This window comes from Siphateles boraxobius, unplaced genomic scaffold (genome assembly GCF_051911475.1).
Source record: "Siphateles boraxobius isolate OS27281-9 unplaced genomic scaffold, OSU_SipBor_1 198, whole genome shotgun sequence".
NCBI lineage: Eukaryota > Metazoa > Chordata > Actinopteri > Cypriniformes > Leuciscidae > Siphateles > Siphateles boraxobius.
This window is the reverse complement of record NW_027508808.1, coordinates 706,899-721,538: the sequence shown is the minus strand read 5'-3', so window position 1 is coordinate 721,538 and position 14,640 is coordinate 706,899. Positions and strand designations below refer to the sequence as shown.

Genomic DNA, 14,640 nt, shown 5'->3' with positions numbered 1-14,640 from the left:
TTACAAACCTGTTTGATTTTCTTTATGCTTTGCAACACAAAATTAGATATTTTTAAGAATGATAGTCACCAAAAAAATTGTTTGACAGAAGAAACAAGTAATTTATGTTTAATACCACAGGGATGAGTCTCTTTAAAACAAGCAAATGGGCTAAGAAAATAATGGAAACAGAAAAATAAAAGACAAAATATAAATACAAATATTTAACATGAAGGCACATCACACAACCTGCCCATGTTGGCATCATCCAAGCTTTTTCTGAATGAAACGTAATGCTAAAATATGTTAGCGTCTGATTAGCTGCGCAGCCTTTGACGTCAACATGACATTGGAATATTTTTCACTTCCCCTTTAAAAGCTTATTTATTTTTCTGTCCTGCATGATAATGTAGTTAGGTGTGTTTAGTTATTGGTACTTGTGTTGTTGTTGTTTTCTCCCCTCATTATCTTTCATTTTTGAGTTGCACCAGCTGAGAGACGCTGATCTAGTGTCATTATACTTGCAGAGCTCTGATAAAGAGCAAACCAGTGAGTCTGTTATGGACCTTTCCCTGTGTTTGATGACTTAATTAGTCATTTAAAAAGTGATCTCTGAGGGCAGGTGGTTGTATAAAAGGGTTTGGAGTGTTTATTATAATGCACTGTGATTTAATCAGTGACGTGGGTTTGTGATTGTGCTCAGATGCAACTTTTAAACTGTAACTTGTTTTGAAACTGTAAATGCTGTTTGATATACAGTAGCAGTCGCTCTCGATGTCCTCCTCTCATCCGTCTCTTGTTTTTTCTCCTTCTCGCTTCATTTGTCTCTCTCAGGGCTTGTTACCGTTGACCGCTTCAGTGTCTCAGGTCACAGATCCTGCAAACTCCTGCATGACTTTGGCCCGATTTGCATGTGAACCGTATCTCAGCTAAAGATGCTGTTGTCATGCCAATCAAACATGCAGTTCGTTCAGGATTTTCCTTCACATGTGTTAGAAAAGAATGAGAAAGCTTGGGAAAATGGTTGACATCATCAAAGATAAGGTGTCTTTTCCATCACATTTACACATCCATTATTACAAGCTCATTAGCAGCAAATGAACGTTCAGAGGATCCAGATGACATGACGTGATACAGAGTGAACCGGACCGCTGAGATTATGGGTCGTTTCAATAAGGGTTTTTGACTCTGCATGAATTCTAATCACATGAACCGCCCACTAAAACAGTAATATTGCGAAATATTTAGAATAGCTTTTTTCTATTTGAAAACATTTTATAATGAGATTTATTCCTGTGATGGCAAAGCTACGGACATGGTGCTGGAAAAAAATATGAGATGGGTGGAAAAATAATATGTCAATGCTTTTACGTTCTCTCGCAAATATTTTGCGTTTTCCCCCGAAAAACTTTGCTTTGCTCGCAAAGCTGTTGTGTTCTTTGCGAGAGAACGCAAAATCATTGACTTATTATTTTTCCTCCCATCTCATATTTTTTTCCAGCACCATGTCTCTTTAGGGGCTCTGTACAAAGCTGGATTTTAGAGATCTTCTGTAATATAATACATGTCTATTGTCACTTTCGATCAATTTAATGCAGGAATAAAAGTATTAAGTAAAATCTTACTGACCCCAAAATGTTGGAACATAGTGTACAAATGTAGGGAAAATGAGTAGACTTTGGGGAAATTGAAGGAACGCCTGAATCCCTTCCACAAGTCCGTTAGTGAAGGGTTCATGCGAGGAAATATTCTGATCGTTTATGGTCATGTGACCCAGTCACGTCCTCGCAATTCATTTTAAAGCTAGAAGGTAAAAAATACAAACTAGTTGTTTGGTTTTGTTTTTGATATTTTACACACATTTTCTACATTGTATATGAAGTGTAAATAGGTTTCATAGGTAAGAAATGAGTTCGATATGTCAGGTAATGTTGACTACTTATGGTGTCCAAACATGAGATGGCATGTTTTAAAATTTAGAGCAGAGAGGAAAAACACACACACACACACACACACACACACACACACACACACACACACACACACACACACACACACACACACACACACACACACACACACACTAATTTGTTTAAGCTGGTGCATCCGATTGTTGTGAGACTAGTGTGTTTCTTTGTGAATGTGTTTTGTGTGTATGTATAGTGTTTGTTTCATAAAGACATTTATGTTTTGTGATATGCACCTGCACAAGCGTTCCTCATTAGTAAACTGCTTTCGGTAAAAGCAATGAAATACATGAATGTAAATATGGTGTCGTTACGTGTTATGTTATATAAATCACAGAAGAATGCTTGAGAAGTTAGATAGTTAACAGCATGTTTGGGTAGAGATCTGACACACACTTGCTGTAAAAGCGTAGACAGCAGGCGTTTGGACTGGAGAAGTGCTGATGCCGATCGTACACTCGCTTTCCTTCGCTCAGGTTGCCAGATTGGACTTATTTGGACGAGCGTTTCGCTTTTATTAGAATGGAACGAATTTATACGAGGCGAATCCTTGATGTCATGCCTGAGAAGTTAAGCAATGCCATGAATATGTGTGTGTGTGTGTGTGTGTGTGTGTGTGTGTGTGTGTGTGTGTGTGTGTGTGTGTGTGTGTGTGTGTGTGTGTGTGTGTGTGTGTGTGTGTGTGTGACGCTTCTCAGCTCAGTTGGTGCGTCTGATGAAAGTTTGCCATTTTCTTAGATGTGACTCATTTGCAATCTGCAGAGATAATGACGGGGAAGAAAACCAGGGATGTTTGACGGAAATATGAAAAAGTCGATTTCTTCAAACGACCAGAAAAGAATCCAGTTATATAACCGAAACTTATAGTTACGTGCGTCTTTGTTTTAAATGCTTACATTTGAACATTATTAAATCTTGTATAATTAACCCAACATAATAGTGCTGGTAGTACATCTTTGAAATGAAATTGTATGTCCTGGCCGTTACTTTTATGACTGCAATTCAGTAACTCTCTACACATTAGACAATTAAATATAAGAGAGCGTTTCTTCATTTTTATTCAAAGGTCAGGAAGTCAGGCGCTGATAGAAATAGCAAACGAAGTGATTTTTGAAGGTTTCTCGTCTCCTCATCTCCAATCCCTGAGGTGCTCAAAGGGGATTTTGCTTCAGCTTTTGAATTTCAAGGCTTACACAACTGCAGTCAAGCAGTGCAGATTTGCCAATGTGACCCAACGGCTCCCTTTGGCTTTAATGAAAGCATATGTCCTCGAGAAAAAGAATAATACTCCTAAATATGGAATATTCAAATGCACAACATTTCCCTTCACTGCCAGTCACAGATTCCTCTCATATAACATCTAAACATTTGCTCTGCTTTTGGATGGACTGTCTATCTATCCTTGGATTGTTCCTTTGCTAATGTGAACGGTTTTCCTATCAGTGTCATGATCGTCTTTATTCTAAACACCGTTATTGCACATTGATCAGAACATCATTAACTCTTAAATGTGCACATAAATACCTATAGAAAATATATTCATTGTTATTTCCCAGCATACAGTAGTACATTTAAATAAGATAATGATAAAACAATTTCACGTTTTTGTAGTTTACTATGTAAGAAAAGTGGGGCTGATTATAATCATTATAATCAAAAATATGGGGCTGATTATGTGATGTAAACGTCAAATTCTATTATTTTACAAATCTTGCACTATGGTTAAACGTGTATTGAGCTCATAACATACAATTATTCAAGGAACCACAGGAAAATGTGTCTCTATTAGTCAATAATATGCCCATGTAATGATAATTTGTGGAGTTTTGCCCAATTTTTTTTTTCAATAAGCCTAAATTGCGTGTTTTGCAAACATTGAGAATTATAACCAATCACAGACATATCAGTCATACACATAAATGTAATGTCCAATCAAAGCATAACATCTGGTCCTTAATGAGTGATTTATAAGCAATCTGATCCACACATCTGCGTTTCCTCTTCAGTCGGCGATGGCACGTGAAATTGAGATGCTGACGGGACATCAGCCGACCCAAAGAAAAATGAACCATTGGTAATTTGGAATTATTTTGGATTTGTTACGTGTCGTGCCGCTCGCTTGCAGTGCAGTCGGTGTAACAGCCAATAAAGCGAGGTGTAAATGAGATATTTACTCTGCAGCAGAGACAGCTATGTGGATTTTAAGGGGAGGATTTGCAAGTCCAGAACTCAGTGAACTCGCGCTGAACTGCAAGGCTCAAACTGTGCAAACTTGCAGTGACAGCATCAGTGATTTTAATGGTTGCGAGCGCGCTAGTTTATCGTCGCGTTGCTCAGTTTCTGGGCGTAATTAGAATTGTGTTTTTCATGCTGCCCAGAGGGCCGATGTGAAGGGCACTGTTTAGATGCTGTCTTGATTTACTCATTGTTTAATTGGAGCTTTCAAACGATTAAAATTTATAATCTGATTAATTACATGATTTACATTTACATTTATTCATTTAGCTGACGCTTTTATCCAAAGCGACTTACAATTGCTATATTTCAGAGGTCGCACGCCTCTGGAGCAACTAGGGGTTAAGTGTCTTGCTCAGGGACACATTGGTGTCTCACAGTGGATTCGAACCCGGGTCTCTCACACCAAAGGCATGTGTCTTATCCATTGTGCCATCACCACCCCACATGCCACATGATATGGCAATTCATCAATCAAATTAATCACAAATATCAATATTTGCAGCTGAAAACCCTCTAATTAAAGATAATTCGACTGCATTATTGAGGTAGACGGGTAAATCGTTGAATATGCAATACAAATTCAGTGTGTTTATTTCCATATGTCTCCTGCTCTCACCAAGGCTGCATTTATATGATCAAAGTTACAGAAAAACAGTAATATTGTGAAATATTATTCTAGTTTAATATTCGATTCCAGTTTAATGTTGTCTAGGTCAATATATAGTAAAGTGTAATTTATTCCTGTGATCAGAGCTGAATTTCCAGCATCATTACTCCAGTCTTCAGTGTCACATGATCCTTCAGAAATCACTATAATATGAAGATTTGATGTTCAAGAAACATTTCTGATTATTATCAATGTTGAAAACAGTTGTGCTGCTTCATATTTCTGTGGAAACAGTGATACATTTTATTTTTCAGGATTCTTTGATGAATAGAAAATTACAGCATTTATTTGAAATAGAAAGCTTTTATAACCTCATTAATGTCTTTACTGATCAATTTAATGTGTGCTTGATTAATAAAAGTATTACAAAATAAAATATTACTTAAATATTATAACTTTTAAAGGGAGTTTACATTTTAGGGTCCAATTCTCACTGTCAACTACAGCTTTTGCCTCAAACTCCTAATTACCTCTTATTAGTTAGTAAGGTAGTTTTATAGCATTGAAGTTTAGGTATTGGGTTGTATTAAGAGATTTAGAATATGATCATGCAGAAAAAAGGCATTACTATGTGCTTTAAAAGTACTAATAAACAACCAATATCCTTGTGATATGTATGCTAATACGTAAATAGTGAGGATTGAACCCTAAACTAAAGTGTTACCTTTATATGTATGCTTACACTCTATTTAATTCTACTCCATATAGATTTTTTTTATTCCTAAAAATGTATTTGAGTCAGGAGAACATGATTAATTGCATTCATTTTGGAACACTTTATTTTTAATAAATAATTAATAACACTAAATTAACATGTTAAATTTACAGCCTTAATTTATATGCAAATTTTGTTATGTGAACACAAGAGTGATTACAGTATCAAGGGAAATAATTGACAATTGTGCAGCTTTTTTTAACATTCTTTGTAATTACACCCAATTTTACCAGTTCAGAACTCCATGGCACTTTACTCTCTGTTTTTGTTATTCAACTATAATGAATGGTAATTTGGTCTCTCCTGAACATGGTAACTCCACCATTAGCACCAAAACATGCCAATTACACAGAAAAATTACCACTCTGTAATCCGGGAGCACTTCGACTCGAGCATCTCGGTGTGAAGCCGAGGGAAGCCTGTCATTTATTGAGCACATTTGTCTCTCAAAAGCTGATGAATGAAGAACAATCAGCTTTTCTCAACACTGGGCTCCACTCAGTGTCTCTGCACTCACTCTCTGTTTTTGTCCTGAATGTAATCAATTACCCTTAGCTGTGTAAATATAAGAGAACGTGAAACACTCTCAGGTGCCTTGACAGTCATTTTGTCTTCATCTGTATTGGTGCTTTCTCTCTTTCCCACAGAAAGATTGGTGTATCAGAGCCAATGACTCCATGGCTGCTGTAACTCAGTAACTTGGTGTCATCGCACCCTGAAGAGAGGAGAAAATGGATGGGCAGAAAGACTTCAGAATGCTGGGCCAACTTCTCAGAAGGTCAGTCAAGTCCTGTTGTGATGCCATGCGGACATTCAGTCTCATCTACAGGTCCGTTCCTGGATGTTTGTGCTTTACCCATGAGGGAGAGCAAGGGCAAATGTAGCTGCAGGCAGCAATTATGCGGATGAACCCCAGAACCAGATTTGCTTGGTCATGCACTCCCTTTGGTGACAGGATGGATATTAGTTCAAGGACTAGAAGTAGATTTATGTCTTTATAACTTTTGGCATCATGCATGGGATTATTAGAGCATTGTGGCACGTACAAAGATATGCACAGGTAATTTTATGAGATAATGACTGGTATCCTGAATTACCTGTCAGGTTTTGTCACAGCAGTCTTATGGAGAAACAGGACCCAGATGCAGAACGACAATTGAATTTTATTGACAAGACAAGGCAAAATAGGGATGGTTATAAGTGAGGATGATCATCAAACAGTAGAGCCCCTTTCACACAGCGCGTTGATCCCGGGAAATTGCCGGGAAATTGCCAGAACACCTTCTGTGTGAATGCAAACACGACCCGGGATTGATGCCGGGATTGATCCCGAATCGGGGACCTAGTAACATTGCCGGGATCAGTCCCGGAACGCGCGCTGTGTGAACAAAAGCTGTTACCAATGCCATGTCGTAATGATGACGCTGAAGTGAAGTGAAAGCAGGCTAGTGAAACGGTACGTAATGCGCTAGTTTATGATCTAGAGAAAGAATTGCACAAGCGTGGTTTCATGAGAGAGAAATCGCAGCTCATAGGCAAACTTAGATGCTGCTGAGACATTACATGTCACATCGATGTCACGTGTTCACGGGATTTTTACGGGTTGTGTGTGAACGCACTCTCTGATTCCGGAAAATCACTGGCAGTGTGAATGAAAAAAAATTAAACAAACCCGGGTCAAATCCCGGGTCACTTTATCCGTGTATTTTCCGGAATCTCTGTGTGAAAGGGGCTTGGGACAAACAGATCCGCTTCGGGCAAGGCTATACTGGAGAAACACCAGATAATGACTGGAGGTCAGGCAGTAGCTGGAGGAACCCGAGGCTGGAAACATTGAGCTCAACCGGACCGGTTTCAGTCTCACTGCCTGGTCTTGAAAGCAGGATCAGGATGGAGGACAGGAACACAACAAGAAAAAGCAAAACAGAAATAAAAACTGACTCAGCACAGCGACTACAGAAAATAAATACATTTAACTGAAAAATAGAAAATAATAAAAATAATAAACAAAAATACTAGGATTAAATAACTGAAGCTACAAACAGAGAAAAGGCTAAATCAAAATATGAACCAAAAAATAAGGTTTGAGAATCCTAGAGCAAAAGACTGGAACTAGACCAAGAGCAAATTCAAAAGAATAAAAAGCAAAAAACTAGAACTGTCAGGAAACATGGTCTACAAGATTAGCAGACCAGCAATAATCTCATCCACTACATACACATGCAACAAACCAGCACGAGGGGGCGTGGTAAGGGGAAACAAGGGGGCGTGGTAAAGGGAATCAAGGGGCGTGGTAAGGGGAAACAAGGGAGCATGGTAAGGGGAAACAAGGGGGCGTGGTAAAGGGAAACAAGGGGGCGTGGTAAAGGGAAACAAGGGGGCGTGGTAAGCGGAAACAAGGGGGCGTGGTAAAGGGAAACAAGGGGGCGTGGTAAGGGGAAACAAGGGGGCGTAGTAAGCGGAAACAAGGGGGCGTGGTAAAGGGAAACAAGGGGGCGTGGTAAGGGGAAACAAGGGGGCGTAGTAAGGGGAAACAAGGGAGCATGGTAAGGGGAAACAAGGGGGCGTGGTAAAGGGAAACAAGGGGGCGTGGTAAGCGGAAACAAGGGGGCGTGGTAAAGGGAAACAAGGGGGCGTGGTAAGGGGAAACAAAGAGGGGTGGTAAAGGGGTACAAGGGGGCGGTGTAAAGGGACACACAGGGGGCGTGGTAAAGGGACACACAGGGAGCGTGGTAAAGGAAACGAGAGGGCGTGGTAAGGGGAAACGAGGGGGCGTGGTAAAGGGAAACGAGGGGGCGTGGTCAAGGGAAAGGAGGTCAAGTGATAAAGGGAAACGAGGGGGCGTGGTCAAGGGAAACGAGGGGACTTGGTCAATGGAAAGGAGGGGACGTGGTAAAGGGAAACGAGGGGAAGTGGTAAAGGGAAACGAGGGGGAGTTGTTAAGGGAAACAAATGTGCGTGGTCAAGGGAACAAGGGGGCGTGGTAAAGGGAAACAAAGGGGCGTGGTAACGGGAAACAAGGGGGCGTGGAAAAGGGAAATAATTGGGCGTGGTCAATGGAACAAGGGGGCGTGTAAAAGGGAAATATTGGGCGTGGTCAAGGGAAGAAGGGGCGTGGTAAAGGGAAACGAAGGGGCGTGGTAAAGGGAAACAAGGGGGCGTGGAAAAGGGAAATAATTGGGCGTGGTCAAGGGAAGAAGGGGCGTGGTAAAGGGAAATGAAGGGGCGTGGTAAAGGGAAACAAGGGGTGTGGAAAAGGGAAATAATTGGGCGTGGTCAATGGAACAAGGGGGCGTGGTAAAGGGAAATAAGGGGGCATGGTAAAGGGAAACAAGGGGGCGTGGTAAAGGGAAACAAGTGGGCGTGGTAAAGGGAAACAAGGGGGCGGTACAAGAGGAGCACATGGCCAACACAAACAAACACAAAGCCATGTGCTCAAGCACAAGACAAACATAGAAACATTGAACAGAGACAAGACTGACAAGACTGTCAGGCCAGGATCCTGACGTTACCGGGAAGGTAATACTTTACAATAAGTTTCCATTTGTTAACATTAGTTAACATACATCCAACATTTATTAATCTTAGTAAACGTTAATTTAACATTTATTAATGCTTGATCAACTCTTTCACCGCCAGCATTTTTAAAAAGTTGCCTTAGCCACCTCCAGCATTTTTGATCGTTTTCAGAAACATTTTATGGCCCCCTGAATATTTTGTTGTATGAATATCTGAACATGCAATATTTCAAAATAACAGACCCTCTGCTTTAAAAAAGCATGCATTATTTTATAATCAACACTTGAATGTGGGTAAGTTTCACAGAAAAATCTACATATTTTGCAAAAAACTGAGACTATCACGTTGTTGTCAAAGAATACATCTCAATCGGATTGAGAATGATGATCAAAACACAGATGAAGTAGATCGAGTCCATCAACACCCCCAAAGCTTCACAGTCCTGTAGCTCGTCCTGGGTCGACATTTTATTTAGTAACATTAGGAAGTTTTGATTTATATATCGTTTAATGTTGATGATCGCATTATTTTACAAATGCATTTTCTAACATATGCTATCGGTTGTTTCTGCTTCACTTTCACCTGTAAAATCAAAATGTTTGAAAGACGGACCTCGCAAAACTGATAATCCTATTATTCTACATACAAACTTGTATTCAGGCTAAATTATTGCATCAAATTCTGTGATGTGTATCAGTTTAGCATTGCAAAATCGCAGGAATTAATCGCGAGTTGTTCCTCCGCAGAGTTTGCAGTAGATGATGGCTGTGGAGATTTGCTCCATTGAGGTCAGGCATGATGTTGGGTGTTGAGGTCTGGCTCACAGTCGGCACTACAATTCATCCTTAAGCTTCTCAGTGGGGTTTTATTCTGGTCTTTATGCAGGCCAGTGAAGTCCACACTAGACTCTATAAGCCATTTCGTTATGGCCTTGGGTTTGTGCACTGGAGCAGAAAAAGTCTCCATATTTCTTTTTTGCCTAGGGTGATTGCATTGCTGTTAACTGGTTTGTAAGGAGCGTAACTGAAATAGCCAAACATGTTAATTAAAAGATTTCTACATACTTTTGGCCATGTAATCAACTGTCCGATACAGCAGGAACAATGCTAAAAATGAACTTTAAGAAGGAAGACGCCACCGCATTTTGAAATAGGGGTTATTCACCGTCTCCCCTACATTTAGATGTGCATGCATTATCTTAGTTTGGCAGCGCCAATGCTAGCTTAGCTTAGCATAATGAATGGAATCCTTTGTTGCCAGATAGCATGTCGTGAGTAAAAGTGATCCAAGAAGAAAAAAGAAAAAAAAACTAATTACTTCTTGTGGCCTGCTTATTCACAACGAGTACAAATAGCAATGCAGATTAAGACTAGGCGATTTCCTAGGCAGAGATTGATTTGGGACTATATTGGGGTGAAGCACAGGCGAAGCACTGCTACTTGGGCGCATTGCTATTTGTACTCGTTGTGAATACGCAGGCCACAAGAAGTAATTCGGGGGGGGGGGGGGGGGGGGGGGTTGGATCACTTTTACTCACGACATGCTATCTGGCAACAAAGGATTCCATTCATTATGCTAAGCTAAGCTAGCGTCGGCGCTGCCAAACTAATACAATGCATGCACTGAGACAAAAATGCATTTGCCCACCTATCTAAATGTAGCGGAGACGGTGAATAAGCCCTTTTTCAAAAAAACGGTGGCATGTTCCTTTAAAAAGTGTGCAACCCAGCATCTCTCACACATCCGTAAGTGGTCACTCTTAATGGGAAGATGGAGTCTGAAATGTGCTGTCATTCTTGTACTTTTCTGGTTTTATATCTGAGCAGACCTAGTTTAATCTCGTTGGGAGTGGATGTTTTTAAGAGCACTAAATGGCCATAGCACAGGGAAGCCCGTGACCCTTTGAGTCCCCAGCGGATCTGCGGTGGCCGAATCGATTCAGCGGTGACAGTGAGAGAATACGTGCCAACTGAATTTGAATTCCCTAGAGATCCTCCTTCACAAAGGGACACTGATCTTGAACCCTGGAAGTGAGATGATTCCTGCAAAGTGTAAATGTATCCGGACTTTTGTGTAGAAAAATGGCCCAGCTGAGAGGAAGTGGGAAGTTGCTGTTTGGAATTCAGCCTCATTTTCAGTATTCGCAAAGTGCTCGTCTGATGAATCAGTAGAAATTTAATGTGTTTTTGCTGATGTGGAATAATGAGAGATAAGACTGACACCCCATCTAATTATCAATGGAAAATCATGTGTGTGTGTGTGTGTGTGTGTGTGTGTGTGTGTGTGTGTGTGTGTGTGTGTGTGTGTGTGTGTGTGTGTGTGTGTGTATGTGTGTGTGTGTGTGTGTGTGTGTGTGTGTGTGTGTGTGTATGTGTGTGTGTGTGTGTGTGTGTGTGTGTGTGTGTGTGTGTGTGTGTGTGTTGTAAGCAAACACCCATTCAGATGTTGTGCTGAATATTTTCAGTTCAATGTCCAATTTTATTTATGTTTTTACAACAGCTCATAATTTAGATAGCATCTGCACTCTACTGATTAACATGTGTGATTCTGTTTAGACACATTCTCTATGTATTCTTAAAAATGCCTCAAATCATCTACACTATTAATGTTCCTTGAAAGAGATCATTGACTTTAGATAATAAACAAGTAAACTAGCTTTGTAAATGAGCTATTTAAATAATTTGTAGTTATTTAATTTTAATTTAATTTAATTTAAATTGAAGTGTTAGCGATTTTACAAGGCACATGGTGTTGAACACCAAAAATTCACAAGTTAATTTTGTGAGGTTTGGTCTGAAGATGTTTTAAGTTCACTACCATTCAAATTGTTTTAAGGTTTTTGAAATAAGTATCTTATGTTAGCCTGTATTATATGGACAAATGTAAAATATTACAGTTTAAAATAGCTGTTTACTATGTGAATATATAGTAAAATGTATTTTATTCCTGTGATTAAAACTGAATTTTCAGCATCATTACTCCAATCTTCAGTGTCACATGATGATTTGATGCTCAAGAAACATTTATGATTATTATCAATGTTGAAAACCAGTTGAGCGGCTTCATATTTCTGTGGAAACGGTGGTACTTTTTTTTCCATAATGATTTAATGAATAGAAAGATCCAAAGAACAGCAAATTTTGGAAATATAAATCTTTTGTATCCTTATACTCCACTCTCTCTCTTTTGAAAAATTTAATGCATCCTTGCTGAATAAAACTCTCTCTTGAATCCAACACAGAAGTGACTTAAACTGCAGTTCATCGACTGGCCACTAGAGACCGGCTTCAAAAGAAAGTCAATCCCATAAACACACATGTTAAAATTCCCGACTTTACAGCAAAAACAAACAAAAAACATTTACATCCTGGTACAAAAAGTGGTTTTGGTCTATATAGCTAATTTTGCCCTTCATGACAACTGTGAACTTTATGTGAATATTTTTATAACTCATCTGTTTAAATTATACTAAGCCTTAAAGTTCTGCATAATTAAGGGCGTGGCCACATGAGTGACAGGTGGATTGCTGCTGATGTCACTGCCATCGGTTTGTCTGCTGTGTGTTAGCGTCACGTCACCTCAGCTAATCTGCCTCGCTGCACATATTCGTTTATCCGGGAGTGACGCGCGGCCAAGATGGCGACGGCCGGCTCCGCCCACTTCGGGCTTCAAAAATGCTCTTCATAAACACTGTTTCTGTAAAACACTGTTTTCCGGCACGGGCACTACGTCCATATTTTTTTACAGTCTTTGATTTTCACACACAAATGAACAGTCATCTTGAACCTCCCTGAGATGCCTTGTAGGGTCAGTGTTCAGCTGCATTAGAGATCAGTGTTCGAGACTCGAGGTGGCAGGAGGGTGTTTAAGCTCCGGTCAGTCGGGCAGATGGCGTTTGGCAGCTCAGTCTGTGGCTGGATGCCCTCATTGACTATCAGCAGTTGCTTCTGGGCTTCCAGAGGTGCCAGATGTGTGCAGGGGAGCGAGGACGGGAACAGGCTCGTCGAGCCACAGCGCTCATTAGGAATTGGACAAACAAAGATAAAGGCATTCGGATTGGATCCTAATGAAATCCCGTTGCTCTCTCATTGTTTTGGCCTGTGTATATGCATTTGCAACTCCATCTCTTAGCAGCATGTCTCTGTTTCTCTCGTCATGTCTCTTTTACCTCTGCCAGTGGCAACAGACTCCATTTGCATTGGATTAATGCAACCTTCCCCTCCACATCCCGCTCTCTTGGTCTCTATCTCACCCTGTTTTGAAATTCACTAAATTCAAATTCAAGTTGGGGATCAAGCCAGGTGGGCAGCTGAGGAAGAAGCATAAATCAGTGAATTAGCTGTTAGTGTCTGGAAGAGCAAGATAGTCTCTGTGTGTCTTCAGGGCTTCTAGACTGAGACCATAATCATCCTTTCAATGCATGCAACAGCATGAGAACTGGACACCTAATGGCTGTAGTTTGGTACGTTGAGTGGTACAATTATGGTTTTGGTGATTAAAAACGAAGCACTTGCTTACAGAGTTTCCCTAGTCTTTCCTCAGTGGGACACGGACCTCATAATGTGTTCATAAAATAGCTTCTTTTTTGTTATTGGTGTTGTTGTTTTTTATCCTCGGCTCTGCATACTGCATAATAAAGAAGATGCAAGCTTGGAATAGGGATTTCACATTGTTCATGTTATGATGGATGCTTTCTCATTGGCAACAGTGAGTGCTTTGGTATTTTTCCATGAGGAAAAGACCCGTGGATAACAATAAAGGTTGTTTTGCAGCTGTAGTCTGTTATATGTTCATCTAACAGTGTTTTGTGTGTCTTTATTGACTGAATTGAAAGTCGAGAGACTTGGAACAATTGCAGTCAACGCTTTGATCCATCCCAATGGCCATCCGTCAAAAAACATGGATGCAGATTCATTATAGACAGGTCTCGGTTCTTCATTGTTCTCTGACCTTTATGTGCGTAATGAGACGGGATGCGTGGGTGTGCAGATTAATCCTCCTTCCGTATCGGAGGACTGTTTTATGTCCTATCACACATCTCCTCGATTCTTATTGCATGTTATTGGTCTGTGTCTCTCTGTCGAACACTAATGGACTGACACCATTGGATAATAGTCAGATCCATGTGTCCTCCCAGGTGCCATTAAAGACCATTGCAGCCTGGGGAATAATGGAAACGCACTCTATTCTGGCTGTTAGGGAGTTTAAGAGTCCGGAAATTTAGTATTAGCAATTACTAAACCTCACAATGCAATGTTAATAGTGTTGGGTTTCACGTAATGCGATGTTGTTTTGAAAACGTCCACATGCATGAATGGGTTTGAATGATATAAAGGTGATGTGTTGAAATACTCTCTTCCATCTCGGTTTAATATGCATCGATATCAATAGCAGAATATTTGGAAAACCTGTTTGAAAACACTAATTTTAGTTTATTGCAGTTCTATTAGGTGATGTTTGTGGCGCATGCTGTAACTTTTCTTCCCTTCTAAAGTGATTTTACTAATGTTGTTTGTTTCTGTGGACCATGCACTTTTTTACCATTGTTTACTAAT

General features: G+C 40.1%; 1 protein-coding gene across 2 annotated transcripts in view; it reads left to right on the top strand.

Moving 5' to 3' along the window:
* LOC143744142 (leucine-rich repeat and fibronectin type III domain-containing protein 1-like protein) overlaps window positions 1-14,640 on the top strand; it is a 199,969-nt gene that overhangs the window by 93,652 nt on the left and 91,677 nt on the right. For both annotated transcript variants that reach the window (XM_077235548.1, XM_077235549.1), the window contains exon 2: window positions 6,214-6,344. In XM_077235548.1, the coding sequence (XP_077091663.1) occupies window positions 6,298-6,344 (47 nt within the window). In that variant the 5' untranslated portion in view covers window positions 6,214-6,297. The remainder of the gene's footprint in view (window positions 1-6,213; window positions 6,345-14,640) is intronic.